This window comes from Misgurnus anguillicaudatus, chromosome 22, assembly GCF_027580225.2.
Source record: "Misgurnus anguillicaudatus chromosome 22, ASM2758022v2, whole genome shotgun sequence".
In the NCBI taxonomy this organism is placed as follows: Eukaryota; Metazoa; Chordata; class Actinopteri; order Cypriniformes; family Cobitidae; genus Misgurnus; species Misgurnus anguillicaudatus.
In genome coordinates, this window is record NC_073358.2 from 26,782,723 (window position 1) to 26,804,665 (window position 21,943).

At 42.9% G+C, this 21,943-nt stretch overlaps 3 protein-coding genes across 4 annotated transcripts in view; all 3 read right to left on the reverse strand.

Annotated features, from left to right (window-relative positions):
* Positions 1-13,212, reverse strand: part of LOC129440486 (uncharacterized) — a 150,817-nt gene extending 137,605 nt beyond the window's left edge. Inside the window, exon 1 of the mRNA XM_055199877.2 lies at positions 13,184-13,212. The gene's annotated coding sequence lies outside the window, so the exon portion shown is untranslated. The remainder of the gene's footprint in view (positions 1-13,183) is intronic.
* LOC129440481 (uncharacterized) overlaps positions 1-21,943 on the reverse strand; it is an 80,538-nt gene that overhangs the window by 22,065 nt on the left and 36,530 nt on the right. The gene's annotated exons all lie outside the window — the stretch shown is intronic.
* Positions 1,641-12,880, reverse strand: LOC129440455 (uncharacterized). The gene is made up of 8 exons (XM_073860324.1): positions 12,795-12,880; positions 11,557-11,658; positions 10,330-10,527; positions 9,733-9,932; positions 9,355-9,420; positions 9,223-9,256; positions 8,968-9,030; positions 1,641-1,786 (listed from the first exon to the last, which is right to left on the reverse strand). Exons 2-8 carry the CDS (start codon positions 11,612-11,614, stop codon positions 1,641-1,643), a joined length of 765 nt encoding a protein of 254 aa, XP_073716425.1. The 5' UTR covers positions 11,615-11,658; positions 12,795-12,880.

The following is a 21,943-nucleotide window of genomic DNA, read 5'->3' on the forward strand; positions in this document are numbered from 1 at the left end:
ATATTTCACCTTCAGTACATTACCTGAAAGTTTATTAAGCTCCTTTAGTGCAGCTTCAATGTCAGTTCCTGCTCTTGACACAACTGTGCAGAAAACCACTAGAAAATGACAATCCTCCACAGACTTCACCTCCTCTAGCCCTGATATTTGCTGGAATTTTCTAATAATATCTTCATGACATTTGAATGTCTTTTCAAGTTTGAGGATGTAATATTTAGTTCCTTCAGTAGAAAAACATATAGATTAATGTTTAAAGGTTCCATACACTGTAAAAAAAATCCGTAGAAATTGCAGCTGAGTTGCTAGATTTAAATTTATGTTATTTACTGGCAACATTTTGTTCAAAGTTAAATGAACATTTAACATTTACAAGTCTTTGTCTTTACAGAGTAAAACTAAAAAACAGCATCAAGCAAAAGATTATGAGAAACAAAATCTGAAGCAAAAAACAGAAAAAGGTTGATGATGATTTCTGGTTCCCAGAATGCTTTGCATGAGGCTGTTATTGTATAGTTTTATTCTATAAAGATAAAGACTTGTTAATATTTAAAATTTATTTAACTTTGAACAAACTCTTGCCAGTAAATAACATAAATGTAAATCTACGGTAAATTACCGGCAACCCAGCTGCAATAACATTGAAATTTTTACGGACTTTTTTTACAGTGTAAGCTTAAAGGATTAGTCCATTTTCTTAAATAAAAATCCAGATAATTTACTCACCACCATGTCATCCAAAATGGTAATATCTTTCTTGGTTCAGTTGAGAAGAAATTATGTTTTTTGGGGAAAACATTCCAGGATTTTTCTCATTTTAATGGACTTAAATGGACCCCAACACGTAACAGTTTCAATGAAATTTTAAATTGCAGTTTCAACAGAGTTTCAAAGGACTCTAAACGATCCCAAACCGATTATCTAGCAAAATGATTGTCGTTTTTGACGAATGTGTAACCTCACCCAAGTGTTTACAAGTGTGGAGTAAGAGGACCGTTCCGACGTTGTTGTATGTGGAATGATACTAATTAATGTCTGTGTCAGTTTATTTTTAAATGTGCGTTTCATATATGTAACACGTGAACTTTCCTGGGCATTACGCAATTACGTGAGGTTGCGCTGGGACGTCACAGGACCGGAAATAGACGAGAAGTTGTGGCTTAAAAGTGCTTCTTTTTCCTTGTCAAAAATAACAATCGTTTCGCTAGATAAGACCCTTACGCCTCGTTTGGGATCGTTTAGAGTCCTTTGAAACTCTGTTGAAACTGCAATTTTAAACTGCATTAAAACGTTACGTGTTGGTCTCCATTAAAGTCCATTAAAATTAGAAAAATCCTGGAATATTTTCCTCAAAAAGCATAATTTCTTCCCGACTGAACAAAGAAAGACATCAACATTTTGGATGACATGGTGGTGAGTAAATTATTTGAATTTTTTAAAGAAAATTGACTAATCCTTTAAGAGCTACACTTTAAAAAAATGTGCTAAATATCACTAAAAGTGGTTCATTGGCTTGTAATTATAGGGGAACCACTTTGGGTGCTAACCATATGGTGCTGTGCAAAACCACAAATGGTGCTTTAGTCGCGCTATACTGTAGCACCACGAATGGTTTTACATAGGTTCTAAAGCACTTAAAGTGTTTACCCTTTTTTTTGTAACAGCTCTGTTATTTTTAGTGAATTACCAGCAATCTTTAAAGATTGATCAGTGTGTTCTCCTGGATTCTGGACTTCAGTGCTCATGCTTGACTGGACATCTGTTCCCTGGCCTTCACTTGGATCAGTTCCTGAAATTGATCATACATTTTAAAACATCATCTTAAGTCTGGTAAAAAAATCATAAAAACATTCACATAAATGATTATTAGGAACACATGTTCAATTTCTCATTAATGCAATTATCTAATCAACCAATCACATGATAATTGCTTCAATGCTTTTAGGGGTGTGGTCCTGGTCAAGACAATCTCATTAACTTCAAACTGAATGTCAGAATTGGAAAGAAAGGTGATTTAAGCAATTGTGAGGGTTGCATGGTTGTTGGTGCAAGACGTGCCGGTCTGAGTATTTCACAGTCTGCTCAGTTACTGGGATTTTCAAGCACAACCATTTCTAGGGTTTATAAAGAATCGTGTGAAAAGGGAAAAAGATCCAGTATGCGGCAGACCTGTGGGTGAAAATGCCTTGTTGATGCTAGAGGTCAGAGGAGAATGGGGAGACTGATTTAAGCTGATAGAAGAGCAACTTTGACTGAAATAACAACTCATTTCAACCAAGGTATGCAGCAAAGCATTTGTGAAGCCACAACACACACAACCTTGAGGCGGATGGGCTTCAACAGCAGAAGACCCCACCAGGTACCACTCATCTCCATTACAAATAGGAAAAAGAGGCTACAATTTGCACAAGCTCACATAAATTGGACAGTTGAATACTGGAAAAATGTTGCCTGGTCTGATGAGTCTCGATTTCTGTTGAGACATTCAGATGGTAGAGTCAGAATTTGGCGTAAACAGAATGAGAACATGGATCCATCATGCCTTGTTACCACTCTGCAGGCTGGTGGTGGTGGAGTAATGGTGTGGGGGATGTTTTCTTGGCACACTTTAGGCCCCTTAGTGCCAATTGGGCATCGTTTTAATGCCACGGCCTACCTGAGCATTGTTTCTGACCATGTCTATCCCTTTATGACCACCATGTACTCATCCTCTGATGGCTACTTCCAGCAGGATAACGCACCATGTCACAAAGCTTGAATCATTTCAAATAGTTTTTTTTTGACATGACAATGAGCTCACTGTACTAAAATGGCCCCCACAGTCACCAGATCTCAACCCAAATATAGCATCTTTGGGATGTGGTGGAACGGGAGCCTTGTGCCCTGAATGTGCATCCCACAAATCTCCATCAACTGCAAGATGCTATCCTATCAATATAGGCCAACATTTCTAAAAAATCCTTTCAGCACCTTGTTGAATCAATGCCACATAGAATTAAAGCAGTTCTGAAGGCGAAAGGGGGTCAAACACAGTATTAGTATTAGTATGGTGTTCCTAATAATTCTTTAGGTGAGTGTATAGCATAATGTGCATAAATACTTTCAGTGATCAGTACCACTTGGGTGCCTCAAAACTTCAAAGACACTTTTTTAAAAGGTTTATTTTTTAAGTATTCAATATCATTATGCATGTAAGGGTTCTGGCTGTTTTGTTTTTGTTATGTCTTTTATTTTTAAATGGTCATATCTGCCTTTTAGTTCTTGGTCTTTGTAGTCCTGTCGTGTTGTCTTTTGAGGAAACTTCAGTGCTGTGGGAACACAACAGCAGCGTGTGCTCATGTGAAAGTAGTTTTAGAGGGGCTTTAATAAGCTCCCTTCGAACCTTTACAGTCAGCTTCAGACAAACATGTATCCCTTAACGTTTTTGCTTGCCATTATCTCTCTGAGGAGGGTAGGCGATTTTCATGCGCTTTCTGTTTCCCTATCTTGTTTGGAGTTTGCTCCGGGGAACATTAAAACCGCTTTCCTCCTGGCGTTGGCATCGGTTAAACGAGTGGGCGATTTACACGCGTTTTCAATTGACCCGTCGTGTCTGGAATTCAGTCCTAACGATAGCAAAGTGATCCTTAGACCGAGAGTGGGATACATTCCTAAAGTTCTGACCACACCATATAGAGTTCAGATGGTTTCACTTCTCGCCCTCCCACTGGCGGACGGCGAACAAACCCCGAACACGCTTTGCCCCGTCAGAGCGCTAAGAATATACACGGACCGTTCTGCCTCATACCGCAAGTCAGATCAGCTGTTTGTAAGCTTCGCGCAACACTCTTTAGGTATGCCGCTCACTAAACAGAGGCTATCTAAATGGATCGTCGAAGCCATTGCTTTAGCTTACGCCTCCCTGAATGAACATTGCCCTGTCGGTTTAAAAGCTCACTCCACGCGTGGTATAGCTTCATCGTGGGCTTGGTCTATGGGCATTTCTATTTTTGACATTTGTAATGCGGGCGGCTGGTCCTCGTCGTCTACAGATTTTATAGCCTGGATGTCCCTGCCTTACAAGCACAGGTCTTATCGGCTTAATGTTCACACGACTGCATTTCTGTATGCCTTCACGGTGCGCTGCGAGCTCACCGTCATGGCTACCTATTCATAAATCATGCACAAGCTCGCGGCGCGCTCAGGGAACCCGCCGTCTCGTGCTCTGTTATATATGCATCATGGTGCGTTTAGAAACTTCACTGTATGCGTATTAGCTGTCTCATATATGGTGCTTTCACTTACGCTCGCTAGAGCTATGTATACGCTGGGTATAGGGCCACATGCAGTGTCTCTCCGGTAAGGGCACCTCAGCCCGTTGTGTATGCACAGCGGGATGGGATTACGTTCCCCCATAGCGTCGGCTAACTGACGCAATGTGAAGTGAACCGTATTGAAAGGGAACGCTTAGGTTACTCACGTAACCCCGGTTCCCTGACTCGTGAGGCCGAAGATGGAAGGCCTGTAGAACTAAGGTCCTAGATGGACAGGTAGGAACCTTAGGAACATAACCCGGTCTTGGGTAAAGAATGGCTTTAAACGAGAGAGCGCGCAGGTCAGCCTGCTCGAGGGGCTCGAAAGGGGGACCGAGCAGCACTTTCAGAACCGTGGACAGATCCCAAGACGGGACCGTGTTAGGTTGCGGTGGATTTAGTGTGCGAGCGCCTCTGAGAAATTTAATGACAAGGTCATGTTTTCCCACGGTGTGACCGGCGATAAGGGCATGATTCGCCGTTATTGCCGCCACATATACTTTAAGCGTCGAGGGCGCGCGACTGCTGTCCAGCATTTCCTGTAGAAAGGAGAGAATATGCTCCACTTCACAAGTGTTTAGGTTTAAGTTTTTCGTCGTGCACCAATCAGAAAAAATAAACCACTTTTGAGCGTAAAGGTGCCTGGTAGATGGGGCCCTAGCTTTTGATAGAGTATTTAACACTCGTCCTGAAAGGCATGACGGTTGCCGTTCAGAAACCAAATGTGTAGATTCCATAGCTCCCGCTGTGGATGCCATATCGTCCCTCTCGCCTGAGATAGGTCTTTCCTAAGCGGTATTGGCCATGGTGCTGATGTTATAAGCTGCCATAGGTCGGGGAGCCACGGTTGATTGTGCCAAAGCGGGGCGATCAGAATTATCGCGCATTTCGTCTCTCTTATCCTCCGCAGTACCTGTGGTAACAGAGCCACCGGAGGAAAAGCATATAGAAGACACATAATAACTAGCATATAGTGAGCCCATAATAAAAGCCCTTTCGCCAGCCTGGATAGGGAACGAGATTTCAGCCCTCCTTGGTGGTTTATGAATGAGACCAACGTCATACTGTCCGACCGCACTAGAACGTGTTGATGTTGGAGTTTCAGTTGAAAGTGTCGTAGCGCTTAGATAACCGCCCACATCTCGAGGTGGTTGATATGTAGCTGAGACAATTGGTTGTTCCACGTACCAAAGGCGGGTTCGCCGTCGCAGTGTGCGCCCCAACCCGTCGCAGACGCATCTGTAGTCACCACTTTCCTCCTGCTTACGGAGCCGAGCTCCGTGCCCGAGAGGAAAAGGTGAGGGGATGTCAATATCGAAAGTGCTTTCACGCAGCTGTACGTGATTTTGATTAATAAGCGGCCCGACAACGGCCTGTGACGTGGTGCTATCGGAATGTGAAAGTAAGTGTCTTTCAGATCCACTGATATGAACCAATCGCCCAGTCAAATTAGCGCCATGATTCGTCTGGCTGTAAGCATTTTGAATGGCCGTTTGGCAAGAGCGCGATTCAAAACGCGTAGATTCAATATCGGTCTGAGGCCGCCGTCTTTCTTTGGAACAAGAAAATAACGACTGTAAAAGCCTGATTCGCTTTGATCTGCCGGGACCATCTCTAATGCGTCTTATAGTAACGCTTAAAGAACGCACCTCTTCCCTGAGAATCTGCATGCGATCGTCTGGGACAGTGATGTAGAGAACGCCGCGAAACCAGGGTGGTCTCCGAGCGAATTGAAGTGAATAACCGTGTTGGATCAGGTTTAGAATCCAGCCCGGCATACCGGGGGTGGATTGCCAAACTTGAAGTTTGACGGCGAGCGTCGATATGCTTATGGACAGTAAGCCGTGTGTGTACAGAGGAGGAGGTAGCCTGCTTGGGCTTAATTTAGGTTCTTCTCCTAGACGTTACATTAGTAATACGCTCGCTCATAGTGTCGAGTCATAGCCGCAGAAATTTGACTGCTTATGCTATTGTGTATTATGTTGTGCTACCTGTCATTTTTCTATGATTTTACTGCTTCTATTAATGTAAAGCTGCTTTGAAACAATTGAGTATTGTGAAAAGCGCTATATAAATAAAATTGAATTGAATTGAATTGAATTGAATTGAAATTTCCTCTGAAAAAGTGAAAAAGTAAAAAATTGTTTTTCGCTGTTACAGCGGGGGTGTGTCCAGCGCCCGATGGGACTGAAACACGCAGAACTTTTGAGGGCGGGCCGGCCGAAGCGGGACCAGAGCCTCTTTTCCTCCTCAAACTCTCTTCAGGGAGGCTGCGCCGGGTCCAGCGTGATCCGAGGGCGGGGACCGCGGCGTCGAGGCGGGCCAGCAGATCGTGCAGGACGCTGGCGCTTGACCTCCGGTTCAGCTCTCTGCTGGGGTTGAGCTGGTGCTGGCTTAGGGCGTTGAGCTGGCGGCGGTTTTGGGCGGTCGGTCTCAGACGCTGAGGCGGATCGTTTAGGAGGGAAATGCCACATAGCCTGCGACGATTTCTGTGCCTCAGTGAAGTGCTGGGTGAACCCCTCCACAGCAGAGTCCGAAGAGCCCAGACGGCGACACGGGAGAGTCAAGAAGGGCAACCCGATCCGAGTCCTTGATCTCCGTCAGATTCAGCCACAGATGTCTCTCCAGAACAACCAGGCTGGCCATGGCTCTTCCTACAGCTTGAGTGGCGACTTTAGTAGCGCAGAGGGCCAAGTCAGTCGCGCTGCGCAGATCTGTAAAGGTTGAGGGGTCCGGGCCTGTCTCGTCCATATCACGGAGGAGTTTTGCCTGGTATACCTGCGGCACCGCCATCGTATGGAGAGCGGATGCGCCGTTGCCATCGGCGGTGTAAGACTTCGACGCCAGGTTTGATGTCAGACGGCAGGGCTTTGACGGATGGCTCATCTTCGCCCTCCATCCGCCGGCTGAAGACGGGCAGAGGTGGGTGGCGACAGATTCCTCGAGCGGCGGCATCTTCGTGTAGCCGTGTTCGTCGGCGCCGTCCACTACGGAGAGGACGTAGGAGACGGCGCTCTGCGCTTGAGTGTAGTGAGGAGCACGCCAGGCTTTAGTGAGCTCCTGGTGAACCTCCGGAAAGAACGATGCCTGCCGTTGGCGGGATGATTGACGGGCGCCCGGGCTGCAGAAACCACTCATCCAGGCTGAGTTGAGGCTCTGACGGCGGCGACCACTGAATGTCGAGCTCCGCTGTAGCTTTTGTTAAAATGCGGATGAGCTCAGAGTCGTGAGGAAGCGACTCGGTTGGTTCTTCAGCGGCGGCGGCGTGGGCGTCGTCATCCGAAGCCGCCCAATCCTCCAACTCCTCAGAGGATGACATCATCTCCACATTGTCACCGGACCCAAAGGAAACCATGCCGCTAGCATTCGGCAGGGGGCGTTGGTCATCATGGACGAATGTGACAGGATGACGGCGGGGAGACAGAGCACGCGGGGGGATGTTCAACTTCAGTTTTTCAACTTCACGGCTCCGCTGCTGTTTAGGCGGGAGAGCACAGGAAGCCTTCCTTTTGAAGACGTCGAGGCGGGAGCGCAGCACCGCGATGGGAAGCCGTTCGAAGTGGGCGCAGCCCGCCTCGGTGAGTACGGCCTCGGCGTGGGCAGGACCCAGACAGATGACGCACTCTTTGTGGAAATCCTCCACAGGCAAAGGGGCTCGGCATGAGCCGCAATGCCTAAGCGATATTATCGCGCTTCTGCTCTTTTAGTGAAATTTGCTCTTTTATGCTCAACCGGAAAGCAGCAGGGGAACACGCTGGTGTGTAGTAATCCGCTGCAGTGCTCAGATTGACGGCGAGTAAGGGCTTCTTCTTCGGAGCAGCGAGAAGGTTCGCGCTGAAGGAGACAGTAATGAGCTCTGGACCCATTTCCCCGGGCTTATATAAGGACGTGTGCCACGCCCCGCGCAGGCTCAAACGTCATTGGTCTGTATTTTCTACAGACGTTAACTAATAGGCTTCAGTCACGGAGTAAACAGGAGTTTCCCCCCATAGCGTCAGCTAACTGATGCAATGCGAAGTGAACTGTATTGAAAGGGAAATATTAATATGTCTTCTTTGTGGAGAAAATCAGATCAGTTATTGATTTGTCTTGGCTCTGCTAATAGAGGAAATCAAGCCTTTAAACAACCCATAAGTAAATGGATGAGGCTATTTATTAGCTTATGAAGTGCGTGGTAAGCCTTAACCTCTGCAAGTTAGGGCATATTCAACTAGAAGTATGGCTTCATCGTCAACAAAATTAACACTGATCACAATTTGGCCCTTGTCAAAGTCACAGATCCTTACGCTTTATTTCCTGCTTCTAACACATCAAGTTTTTTCCCTCAAAGTTGATGTGTTAGAAGCAGGAATAGGCAAGTGTAAGGATCTGAGTTGAAATTTCTGAAAAAGTGAATGCTGGTTCTGACCGAAAGGTCTATTGTAGTCCATGCCCCAAGGGGTCAGGGCTGTTTTTGTGGCAAAAGAGGGATCTAGGCAGGTGGTCATAATGTTGTGGCTGATCAGTGTATATATAAATGAGCATGTGTGATATTTTGTTTACATGTAGACCTATACTCAATGCTACTAAACATTTTTTATTTTACTGTGATGTTAACTCAACAAAACAAAAGAAGCTGGATGTCACTTTCAATGCAAAATATTTCAGCATATAGTTTTTCTAACATATATAAGTTTACCTTTGTCCTCCAGTAGTACATCTGCTCCAAACAATGTTGTCTCCTGTTTGTCACCTGTTTCACCTATTGTGGGAAAAAAGTAAAATACTGTAATGCTGATTGTTTGTAATTCTGTATTTGCAGGTAATTCTTAAAAATAATTAAAAACATGAAAAAATTTACACTATTCACTATTTAAAATGCAATGCAAATAAAAGATGTTTTAATATATGAATGAAAATAATGACTCACTATAATGTAGTTATAATAATTTACCTTTCTGCTCTTCAGCTTGTGCATCTGGGGCCTTCTATGTTAATAAAGAGTAGTAAGTATGATTATTATTCATTTTTAGTTAGGATGGGACATGTATGGTTTGGATCAATTAACAAAGATGAGTTGAATTACCACATAGGGACTGATCACCTGCCACATGTTTGAAAAGAAATTGTAAACGAAGGAAAACCAGCCAGCCTGCAAAAGAGTTTATTAAATATTTATAAAATTAATTTCTGGCTGGACTTGATTTTTTACATAATACAAAATTAGTTAAAAATATAATACATAATAAATGTATATAATATATAATAAATGAAAACTGTCCTCTTATATGTTTGTTTGTGTTTATTGTGTTGTTGTATCTGATTTGTTACTCTTTGTGATTTTACTTTTCTTTGTTGCTTCACAACTCTTTCATTTATTACAGCATATATACCACTTAATAAGCTATGAACATAAAGAGACTATATCCTGCATCTCGAATTGTGAATTTAAAACATATTATACCTGAATCTGAGATGGCAGACATTTATCAATCTTCATAAATGCTTCAGTATTTTTCATGCACTCCAGAAGTCCTTCACTCTCATAGAACAGAAAATCCAATGTGAGCGTATTTTTCCTGTTTACACTCCTGCTGCTGTCTGGTACAGTTTTCTCTCGGTCAAATGTGTGATGCAGCACCATAAAAATGGCAGTTTTAGAATCTGTTTAAATGTAGAAGTTAAATTAATATGAAATATACTAATTATTAGAGTTCACATCGTTAAAATCAAGGTTGTGATATTTAGGGATTTGAGATCTTATTTTTGTATTTTTTAAATTGGTTTATTTGTTTCTGATTTGTTATGTTTTGTTAAAATTTAAATGCTTAAAGGTCACAAAGTCACCCAGACATTTGGATATATTGATTATGAGATTTCTTTCTGTTTACATCTCACGCCCAGCAGCATCTTTGGGCATTAATTCATGGCATGCACTGTAGATTTCTAAACTACTTTTATTAAAATAAGATAAATGTGGTATTATTGAATCAAAACAAAGCAGTTGTTACACTCCTCTCTGGTATTCCTTATACATTTATATTCACCCTCAGTACATTACCTGAAAGTTTATTAAGCTCCTTCAGTGCAGCTTCAATGTCAGTTCCTGCTCTTGATGCAATCATGCAGAAAACCACTAGAAAATCACACTCCTCCACAGACATCACTTCCTCTAGACCTGGTATTTTTGGGATTTTTCCAATAATATCTTCATGACATTTAAATGTCTTTTCAGGTTTGAGGATGTAATATTTAGTTCCTTCAGTAGAGGAAAAATATAGATTAATGTTTAAAGGGTCCATAAGCATAAAGGATTAGTCAATTTTCTTTAAAAAATCCAGATAATCCACTCACCACCATGTCATCCAAAATGTTATTGTCTTTCTTTGTTTAGTTGAGAAGAAATTATGTTTTTTGAGAAAAAAATTCAGGGATTTTTCTCATTTCAATGGACTTCAATGGACCCCAACACGCAACAGTCCCAACGCAGCTCAAAATCTCAGTCTCAACAGAGCTCCAAAGGACTCCAAACGATCCCAAACCGATTATCTAGCAAAACGATTGCCATTTTTGACTAATGTCAAACCTCACCCCAGTGTTTACGTTGTTGTATGTGGAATGATACTAATTAATGTCTTTGTGTCAGTTTATTGTTTAAAATGGTCCGCAAATGTGCGTTTCATATATGTAACACGTGAACTTTCCTGGGCATTACGCAAATACGTGAGATTGCGCTGGCACGTCACAGGACCGGAGATAGACGAGAAGTTGTGGTTTAAAAGTGCTTCTTTTTTCTTGTCAAAAATAACAATCGTTTTGCTAGATAAGACCCTTATGCCTCGTTTGGGATCGTTTAGAGTCCTTTGAAACTCTGTTGAAACTGCAATTTTAAACTGCATTAAAACTGTTACGTGTTGGTGTCCATAAAAGTCCATTAAAATGAAAAAAAAAAATCCTGGAATGTTTTCCTCAAAAAACACAATTTCTTCTCGACTGAACAAAGAAAGACATCGTCATTTTGAATGACATGGAGTAAATTATCTGATTTTTTTAAGAAAATGGACTAATCCTTTAAGAGCTACACTCTAAAGAAATGTGCTAAATATCACTAAAAGTTGTTCATTGGCTTGTAATTATAGGGAAACCACTTTGGGTGCTAACCATATGGTGCTGTGCAAAACCACAAATGGTGCCACAGTCGTGCTGTAGCACCACGAATGGTTCTACACAGGTTCTAAAGCACTTAACCTTTTTTTATGTAACAGCTTTGTTATTTTTATTGATTTACCAGCAATCTTTAAAGATTGATCAGTATGTTCTTCTGGATTCTGGACTTCAGTGCTCATGTTTGACTGGACATCTGTTCCCTGGCCTTCACTTGGATCCGTTTCTGAAATTGATCATACATTTTAAAACATCATCTTAAGTCTGGTAAAAAATGTACAGTTCTTAGGCATTTTAGTAGGAGCTCCCCTAAACAAAACATACCCATAATGGTGGTATCAGTCTGTTTACATTTGTCATTTTATGTGAAAAGTGTTTTTTATGAAACAGTTTTATGTAAAACACACAGAAATTAGTTGAATAAGAGCATATACAGTATGCATTAAAGAATATGGTTTTCTATACCTGTCCAAATGCATCATTTATTAGTTTAGATTTATTCAGGTATATAATAAAAGTATTGTAGCATTAGGCACATATGCTTACTTATTTTAGAAAAATTACATAGGTAAGAAGTGAGTAAAATCACATAAAAACTATAGTTATTATAGTTTTCACTATATAAGTGTATTAGATACTATTCAATGCTATTATCCCATACAATTTAACTGAAACCAATGTATGGATTACAGGAATATCCAAGTTGATTATTAACCCATGACACTGCAATAATAACAACAGAGAACGAGAAGAGTTACATTGTTGTTGTTGTTGTTCCACCACGTACTGTACGTCTTGATTCTATCAATAAATGGCCACTAGATCCTGTACTACAGTTGTCTATTGCGCAAAGATGTAAACAACACTGATCCATAAGCACTTCATGTTTCAGTTTTTTAGATAAACGTTGGGATAAAATACAACCAACAGAACAAATAGAACTGAATCAAAAAGTTAAACAAACATCTTAAAGATAATGATATATGTGAAATAATAAAAAACAGTCACAAACTGAAACAGAAAGTGTTTCTGTACCAGTAGTGTTTACATCTTTTGAAATGGTCTCTCGGCGACGTCATTACTGCTTTGCGCACGTAACCGAGAGGCAGAAAGAAGAGAGAGACGTGCCTTGTGTTGTAGGTTAGTAGCGGTGTCTTTAAGTCATAATTCCGAGGAGTTGTTGCGTGGTTAATTATACCAACAGATCCAGTTAACATACCAGTAGATGCGGCTATTTGTTACTAGCCTAACATGATTCATACATGTATCACAGTAACACTGCAAAATAAAGACAAAAAACAGATCCAACTAAAATCAAGTTTAATTTATACCGTATACAAACAATAAAGAAAGCTTCAATACTTAAGGTTGTTGCAGTTGCGGACCAGCTCACCCATCGTGCTTTCTGCCTCGAGGATGCGCGCGCAGTGCGCACCCTGTATGTTTGTAAACAGGAAACCCGTGTATACAGTATGTTTACGTAAACAGGACTTGCATTAAAACTAAGCTAACACGCGCGTAGGCAACATACGCCAAATAAATAAATAAATAGGCTAAATAACACTCGACATGCAGTCACATATTTGAGCAATTTTCTTATTATTTAAATTTTACAATTATCTGACTTTAACCAGTCCATTTAAATGCTACTACAAAGGCATATATTTATATGACACATCGTTTTTATATATTTTTTCTCACAGAAATCTACTGTATTTAGATGGAATAAAAAAACTTCAGCTGCTACTCACCCGCACTGCTGCGCAATGAAAATCACTTTCACTTTTGTTTTATGCATCATTCTCCTTTACAGCTTTTCTCTAAACTACATCAGAAAAGACGAAAACACCTACCCTACTAAACTGTTGGTTGTTGATTTTAGACCATATTACTTTTTTAAGTTAAAGTTTAATGTTGGTTATTTTTGTTGGTTTTGCAATTTGAACTAATAGTTGGAAAAAATCTAAACATATATCTTTAGATGGCAGCTGGCCTAATATTCTACATTATACAACAGTTCTTTCTGGTTCTCGAATCTGATTGGCTAAGAGCTATACGATATTGTACTGATAACGGCACTGTAACCGCTTCACCTTTCGTATTATTCCGCCACCTAGTGAATGGAGGTCCTAAGCAGGCTCATCTCTGAATGGAAAAACACAGACGCGCTGTTTGAATCACTCTCCGTGCGTCTCATTAGTTTACTAGCTCATAAATCAGTCTGTGAATCCCCAATCGGAAGTTATTATTCCTTCAAAGATCAGCGCTCTTGTATGTTACGTTAAAGTTAATGGGAGAAATGTCCTGTCACATCGTGTGGACGATTAACACTTGGAAAGAGGAATATAAACACTCGTTTTTTTCTGGAGCTATCTCTTTTATCAGAACGCGAAAACACCGTGGAACTGCAGGTAAGCCCCGCAGCTTTTAAATGTGGACATTGATAATTTACTGTATCGTGACGTGACTATTAAAACATGTTATGAGATATCGCCACTGGTATATTTATAAGCAGTGTTGAGTAAGTTACTCAAAAAAAGTAATTAATTACTAGTTACTAATTACATCTTCAATCATGTAATTAGATTACTTTACAAATTACTCTCTCCAAAAAGTATTTAATTACTTATTACTTGAAATGGCTCGAATAAATAATATATAAAAGTAGCCTACATCAATTATTCTGGTCCCACTTAAGGGTCCAATTCTATCTATTAACTAACTATTAACTACTTTTGCCTCAATATACTCCAACAACTAATACTAAAGAAGTTATACATTTTAAGTATTGGTAGAAATGGGGAGGGTTAAGGATGTAGAATAAGGTTTTGCAGAATCAGGCATTAATATGTGCTATTAAGTATTAATAAACAGCCAGCATCTCATTAATATTAATGCTAATAATCAACCAGTTAATAGTGAGAATTGTAAACTTAAACCATGTTAAATCCACTTTTGTATTATAGTATATATAATTGTTTAGAGTCCATTAAGTTACATCAGAAGTAACTGTAATTAGATTACAAGAAAAATAAGAGTAATCCCTTACTTTACTTTTTCAAAGGAAAAGTAATTTAATTACAGTAACTAATTACTTAGTAACTAGTTACACCCAACACTGTTTATAAGCAGCATGCAAAAACATCTCTCTGACACTTATAAAAAACCGTTTTGTATAGTACTGACAAGAACAAAGTTTAATAATAATAATCGAGTGCTCGTATCGCGTTAAGAATAAATGAGAAAGCAATAGTAACGTTACACAAGTATAGTTTTATTAACTTTAACCTCGCGCCAAAACAATAACAAACACAAAAGACACTAAATATGAATAAAAAAACAAGTACTAGTTTGATCATGACACCAAATACTGCTGATTTGATCTCATTTTGACGATCATAAACAAACAAGGCCAACATGAGAGCCGGGGAATCCCTTTCAGAGATGTAGCCCAGACAGGGCGGTGGTCAGCGGGGCGAGTGAACACTGAAGTCCGCTCATGCTTTGGTTCTCATTCGTACCGAATCTCACTAAGCAAACGTTCAAACAGGCGCTATCTTTACTAATCGACTGCAGATTTAAATATAATACAGATACATTCTCGACTGAACTAATCTTAAAACTACACTTTGTGACCAAGAAACGGTAATATAAAGAAACGGCTTTTCCGTCCATTGAGTTGTTATGAGCTTCAAAGCAGCCAAAAGTTTTACCTGTCTGTCATGACCCAGTTTCTTTCTCTCTTTCTCTACATTCCCTTACACACACACACACACACACACAATCATACACACTATCATACACACACACATATCGCCCGCTCTCATTACTCTCTGCCGCAGCTGTTTCCACTCTCTCTCTCTCTTCACCTGTTCCTCATCTTCTCTCATTAACCTAGGCTTTATCTATCGTGCCCTGTCTTTGTCTTTTGTCAGATTGTTATGCAATGCAGACGTGTTCATCTTTGTCTTGTCCTGTCCTGTCTCATGTGTGAGGATTACAGTGTTGCTGTTGGAATTACCCCCTGCGTTTATCTGTCATACACAGAACAGTGGCACGAGAGAGACTTGAACTGTACCTGTGTGGTGCTGCTGGTTGGCATCGGCCGCCTCTCGCTCTCTCCGGGAGCCTTGTGAATCCCGCTGCCCTTTTGTTCTGCTCTGCCACAGAGGACTATTGAGTTGTCATTTACCAGCCATCTGGATATTTATCTGTTCAACTGTGTTTTTGTTGGTGCCGTTATTTTTGCCTGTGGTCAGCTCTATTAAACTGTGACATTTTGCTATCCCTGCATTTGAGTCCTTCATTCCCATAACAGAACAATCTGACCAAACATGGACTTAGCGGGTAGCAGTCCCTTTCAGGCAGCCGGTCCCTTTCAGGCTGCCGTCGAACAGCAGGGTGCCCTTCTAGGACGGCACGAGGAGGACATCACCGCTGCCCGACATGCGGTCGAGACGCTTGCTGCCCAGATGTCAGACCTCTCGCAGCAGGTACATCATATCCGCCAGCCGCGGGTCTCTTCACCGGTCGCTCATGTTCCTCCGGAGCCCCGGATTAACAACCCTCCTGTCTATTCGGGTGAGCCTACTCAGTGTCGTGCTTTTCTGACCCAGTGTGAGGTGGTTTTCTCCCTTCAGCCAGTGACGTATGCCAGGGAGCGCTCGAGGGTCGCTTATGTCATCTCCCTTCTCACTGGTCGCGCCCGGGAGTGGGCCACGGCTAACTGGCAGGCGGAGTCGGATTGTGTCCTCAGCTTCGCTCAATTCAAGAATGAAATGATCCAGGTCTTCGACCGTTCTGCTCATGGCACTGAGGCTTCTCGACAACTGTCCGTCCTTCGACAAGGAAGAGGTTCGGTGTCTGATTTTTCTATTGAGTTCCGCACCCTCGCTACCACCAGTGGCTGGAACGAGCCTGCTCTCATCGCCCGGTTTTTGGAGGGCCTTAATTTGGAGATCAGGGAGGAGATCTTCATTCGGGAGGTTCCGCTCTCCCTCGACGACCTCATCGCACTCGCCATTCGGGTAGAGAAGCGGTTTGAGTTTCGCCGCAGATCCCGCCGCACGGAGACAGCGGCTTCCTCTTCCTCTTCTGTCAGGGTTGCACCTGTTTTCGCCGAAGCTGTGCCGGAGCCTATGCAGTTAGGTGGTCTCCGTATCTCTCCCAAGGAACGGGAGAGAAGGATTTCCAATCGTCTATGCATGTACTGTGCAGCCGCTGACCATTTTGTGTCTGCATGTCCGGTAAAAGCCAACGCTCGTCGGTAGATGGAGGGTTACTGGCGAGCGCCATCACACAGAAAACCCCTTCCAGGGCTTGTACGTCACTTCCGGTCATGCTTCATTGGTCTGCTTCATCAATAGCAAGTTCTGCCTTAATCGACTCAGGGGCAGAGGGAAATTTTATTGATGAGGATTGGGCTCTACAACAAGGTATTCCTCTCATGCATTTAAGTGACAGTACTCCTTTATTTGCCTTAGATGGCAGTTCATTACCTAAGATACAGAAGGAGACTGTTCCATTGACTCTTACCGTTTCTGGTAACCATAGAGAGACAATTTCTTTTTTGATTTTTCGTTCTCCATTTACTCCTATTGTCCTGGGTCATCCTTGGCTTAAACGCCATAGTCCACATATTGATTGGTCTAAGGGTTCTATTGTTTCGTGGGGGTTATCTTGTCATGTTGAGTGTTTAGTATCTGCTGTCCCTCCTGTCTCTTCTGTTTCTGTTTTTCAGGAAGAGGCTGGTGATTTGTCTGGAGTGCCGGAGGAGTATCACGATCTGCGGGAGGTCTTCAGTCGTTCACGGGCCACCTCTCTTCCTCCTCATCGTCCATATGACTGTGCTATCGATCTCTTACCCGGTACCACGCCTCCTAGGGGTAGACTTTATTCTCTGTCGGCTCCTGAACGGGAGGCGCTGGAGAATTATCTTTCTGATTCACTTAATGCGGGAACCATTGTTCCGTCGTCATCTCCCGCTGGTGCGGGGTTTTTCTTCGTAAAGAAGAAAGACGGTTCGCTCCGTCCCTGCATAGATTATCGAGGGCTGAATGACATCACTGTTAAGAATCGCTATCCTTTGCCATTGATGTCTTCAGCCTTCGAGATCCTGCAGGGAGCTAAGATTTTTACCAAGCTCGATCTCCGCAACGCATATCATTTAGTGCGTATTAAAGAAGGAGACGAGTGGAAGACCGCCTTTAACACGCCCCTCGGTCATTTTGAATATCGGGTCCTCCCTTTCGGTCTAGTCAACGCCCCCTCCGTGTTTCAGGCTCTTGTCAATGATGTTCTCCGCGACATGCTTAACATTTTTGTGTTTGTCTATATTGACGACATACTTATCTTCTCCCCGTCTCTCCAGGTTCATGTCCAGCATGTACGCCGTGTGCTTCAACGCTTACGTGAGAACCGGCTATTTGTCAAAGCAGAGAAGTGTTCGTTTCACGTATCTTCGGTCACGTTTCTGGGTTCAGTAATCTCGGCAGAGGGGATTAGTATGGATCCTTCAAAGGTTCAAGCGGTGGCAGATTGGCCGGCTCCCAATTCTCGTGTCTCGTTACAACGCTTCATTGGTTTTGCAAATTTTTATCGCCGCTTTATCCGAAACTTTAGTCAGGTGGCCGCCCCTCTCACCGCTCTAACATCTGTCAAGTCACGCTTTGAATGGTCAGAGTCCGCTCAAAAGGCTTTTGATCATTTAAAGTCTCTCTTTACTACCACACCCATTCTTATTACGCCTGATGTCACTAGACAGTTCATCGTCGAGGTTCATGCGTCTGAAGTTGGAGTGGGTGCTGTTCTTTCACAGCGATCTGCTGCTGATGGAAAGATCCACCCGTGCGCCTATTATTCCCATCGTCTTTCGCCTGCGGAACGTAATTACGATGTCGGCAACCGGGAGCTGCTCGCCATACGCTTAGCGCTCGGCAAGTGGCTACATTGGTTGGAGGGTTCTTCTATTCCCTTTATTGTCTGGACCGACCATCGTAATTTAGAATATATCCGCTCCGCTAAGAGATTAAATGCGCGTCAGGCTCGTTGGGCATTATTTTTCACGCGCTTTGACTTTTCTATCTCTTACCGTCCCGGTTCAAAGAACGTAAAGCCGGATGCCTTGTCTCGACTCTTTGATCCCTCGACCTCCTCCTCGTCACCGAAGGAGATAATTTCTCCTGGTCTCGTGGTAGGAGCCGCAGGGTGGGGAATCGAGAAACAGGTAAAGCGCGCTTTATCTCGCGTTGCCGTGCCACGAAATTGCCCTAAGGGCTTACTCTTTGTTCCGGTGCCCACACGCTTGGCTGTCCTACAATGGGGACACTCATCTAAATTAACTGCCCATCCCGGCGTTCGGGGCACTCTTGCGGCCAGCGTTTTTGGTGGCCCACATTAGAACGAGACGCTCGCCGCTTTATTGCTTCATGTGCGGTTTGCGCTCAAACTAAAGCTGGTAATGCTCCGCCAGCCGGTCTGCTTCGTCCGCTGCCTGTTCCTACTCGTCCATGGTCTCACATCGCGCTCGACTTTATCACCGGTCTTCCCCGTCTAATGGTAACACAGTCATTTTGACGGTGGTTGATCGGTTTTCTAAGTCTGCCCACTTTATCCCACTCACTAAACTCCCCTCTGCCAAGGAGACCGCCCAGATTGTTGTAGACCATGTATTTAAATTACATGGTTTACCCTCTGAAGTAGTTTCTGACAGAGGACCACAATTTTCCTCTCTATTCTGGAGAGAGTTTTGTCGCCTCATTGGTGCCACTGCCAATCTCTCGTCGGGCTTTCACCCCCAGACTTGTGGCCAAGCTGAACGAGCCAACCAGATCATAGGTCGGCTCTTACGTAGTCTCGCATTTCGTAACCCATCATCTTGGTCAGAGCAGCTCCCGTGGGCAGAGTATGCCCATAATTCGCTCCCATCCTCTGCCACGGGACTGTCTCCGTTTCAGTGCTGCCTCGGGTACCAGCCTCCTTTATTCTCTTCACAAGAGGTTGATTCTAGATGCCCGAGCGTGCAGACATTTATTTCTCGTTGTAAACGAACCTGGAGAAGGGTAAGATCCGCTCTGTGTCGCTCTCGTAAACGCATGTGCATCACTGCTAATAAGCGTCGGATTAAGAGCCCCCGCTATTTGCCGGGTCAAAAGGTGTGGTTATCCACAGCAAATTTACCTCTCCAGTCTGAATCTCGTAAATTGGCTCCTCGATTTATCGGACCTTTCCCTATCACTAAGATTATTAATCCTGTTGCTGTCAAGCTCCGTCTCCCGTCTAATCTTCGCCGGGTACACCCCGTTTTTCATGTCTCTTGCATCAAGCCTGCCCCCCGCTCGTCCCCTCGCTCCGCACTTTCTGCCATTCGTATCGAGGGGTCACCCGTTTACAGAGTCCGCAAGATTTTGGACATGCGTCGTCGGGGGCGTGGACATCAGTACTTGGTCGATTGGGAGGGCTATGGTCCTGAGGAGAGGAGTTGGGTTTCTCCCCGGGACGTCTTGGATCCTTCGCTCATTGATGATTTCCTCCGGTCTCGTCAGGCTTCCCCCTTAGGAGCGCCAGGGGGCGCTCTTTAGTGGGGGGGCACTGTCATGACCCAGTTTCTTTCTCTCTTTCTCTACATTCCCTTACACACACACACACACACTCACACACACAATCATACACACTATCATACACACACACATATCGCCCGCTCTCATTACTCTCTGCCGCAGCTGTTTCCACTCTCTCTCTCTCTTCACCTGTTCCTCATCTTCTCTCATTAACCTAGGCTTTATCTATCGTGCCCTGTCTTTGTCTTTTGTCAGATTGTTATGCAATGCAGACGTGTTCATCTTTTTCTTGTCCTGTCCTGTCTCATGTGTGAGGATTACAGTGTTGCTGTTGGAATTACCCCCTGCGTTTATCTGTCATACACAGAACAGTGGCACGAGAGAGACTTGAACTGTACCTGTGTGGTGCTGCTGGTTGGCATCGGCCGCCTCTCGCTCTCTCCGGGAGCCTTGTGAATCCCGCTGCCCTTTTGTTCTGCTCTGCCACAGAGGACTATTGAGTTGTCATTTACCAGCCATCTGGATATTTATCTGTTCAACTGTGTTTTTGTTGGTGCCGTTATTTTTGCCTGTGGTCAGCTCTATTAAACTGTGACATTTTGCTATCCCTGCATTTGAGTCCTTCATTCCCATAACACTGTCATTCTGGCCGCCCTCAAATCCGTGGCGGAAGAAGTAGTTCTCAAACAAAGAGGCTTTTAAAATAACTCCGTTGTTGTTTTCTAGTTTTCGTTTTTCAAACTGATCACAGTTCGCGTGGTTTATGGTTAAAAAAATTCCAAATTTTTGAGCTCTGGATTTCCCTCTCTTCCTTGAAAAGTGCTGTGTCCCTGATTGGCTAGCTAATTTGTACATTGTGACTGGCCTGAATACCTCTGACGTCAGCCGGAAATATGGCGCTCATTACCATGTTTTAAGAGATTCGGTCACAATGCAATGCTTACAGGAGTTAACTTACAGGCTGTGAGACAAAGCGGGAGGAATTATTATGTCGGTCTTACATCATCAGTCCCAGAAGGTAAACTGTTGCCTACAATCCGTGTGTTTGTTGTAGTCCAAGAAAAGAGATTTACGTTGGAGATGATAACTCGCATTATCGTTTACTTTGGAATTTATACCTTTGCATATCATTAACATGTACTAACACACACAAAGGATGTGTAAAATCATGAATTGGAAAATAAGTGCTCCTTTAATCATTTTTTCAGAATTTGATCAAATCAGAATTCGAAAATACATTCACTCTCAGAGATGTACAAAAGCTGTCATTGGGAAAAATATGTAGTTTAATAGCAGGAAAAAGGTATTGTACCTGAGAGACTTCATGGATGCATATTTTTTATGGAATTACATTTGTGTCAAATTAAACGCACGCAACTTTTGCAAAAACAAACAAAAATATACATTGATAAAAGAAAAAAATTATCTGAAAATAAAAACAATCAACTAACTAGCAACAAAATTAACATCATCTTTAAATATACTGCATTCTTTGTTTATAGTTTTCTAAGTTTCACTTTCACTAAACATAGTTTTGAATGTGCTGCAAATGTTTTCGTTTTCACTTTCCAAGTTTTCGTTTGCGCTTCGCAAATTTACGTTCTCCATTTTGACACAAACCTCTCGTGAGGGGCGGGCTTAACAGCGGTTCGCTCTTATTGGCTTGTGAGATTTTGATTGACAGCTCATTGAACCGGAACCCCGGAACAGAAGGTGGCAGTAGTGCACCAATAAGCTGGATGCCAACCGCTGTTAAAAATAAAAAGAATAAGACGATAGGCCTATTTCACAATATGGCGGCCGAGACCGGATGTAGGTAAAACGCATTTCCGGTGAAAGCTATTCCGGTGAAAGCCTATTCAAAACGATGGCGGAGACTAAAAGTAGTCAGTCTTGTAGCGTGCCTTTGTTTTTAAATTCAAAGAAAAAACCATACTTGTCATTTCACAGCTT

Coding starts and splice junctions, on each gene's coding strand:
- LOC129440455 (XM_073860324.1), bottom strand. CDS start 11,614: ATGAGCACTGAAGTCCAGAATCCAGAAGAACATACTGATCAATCTTTA. Junction 10,528..11,556: donor TCAATCTTTAAAGATTGCTG/GTAAATCAATAA, acceptor CCTCTACTGAAG/GAACTAAATATTACATCCTC. Junction 1,787..8,967: donor TGTACTACTGGAGGACAAAG/GTAAACTTATAT, acceptor GATCAATTTCAG/GAACTGATCCAAGTGAAGGC.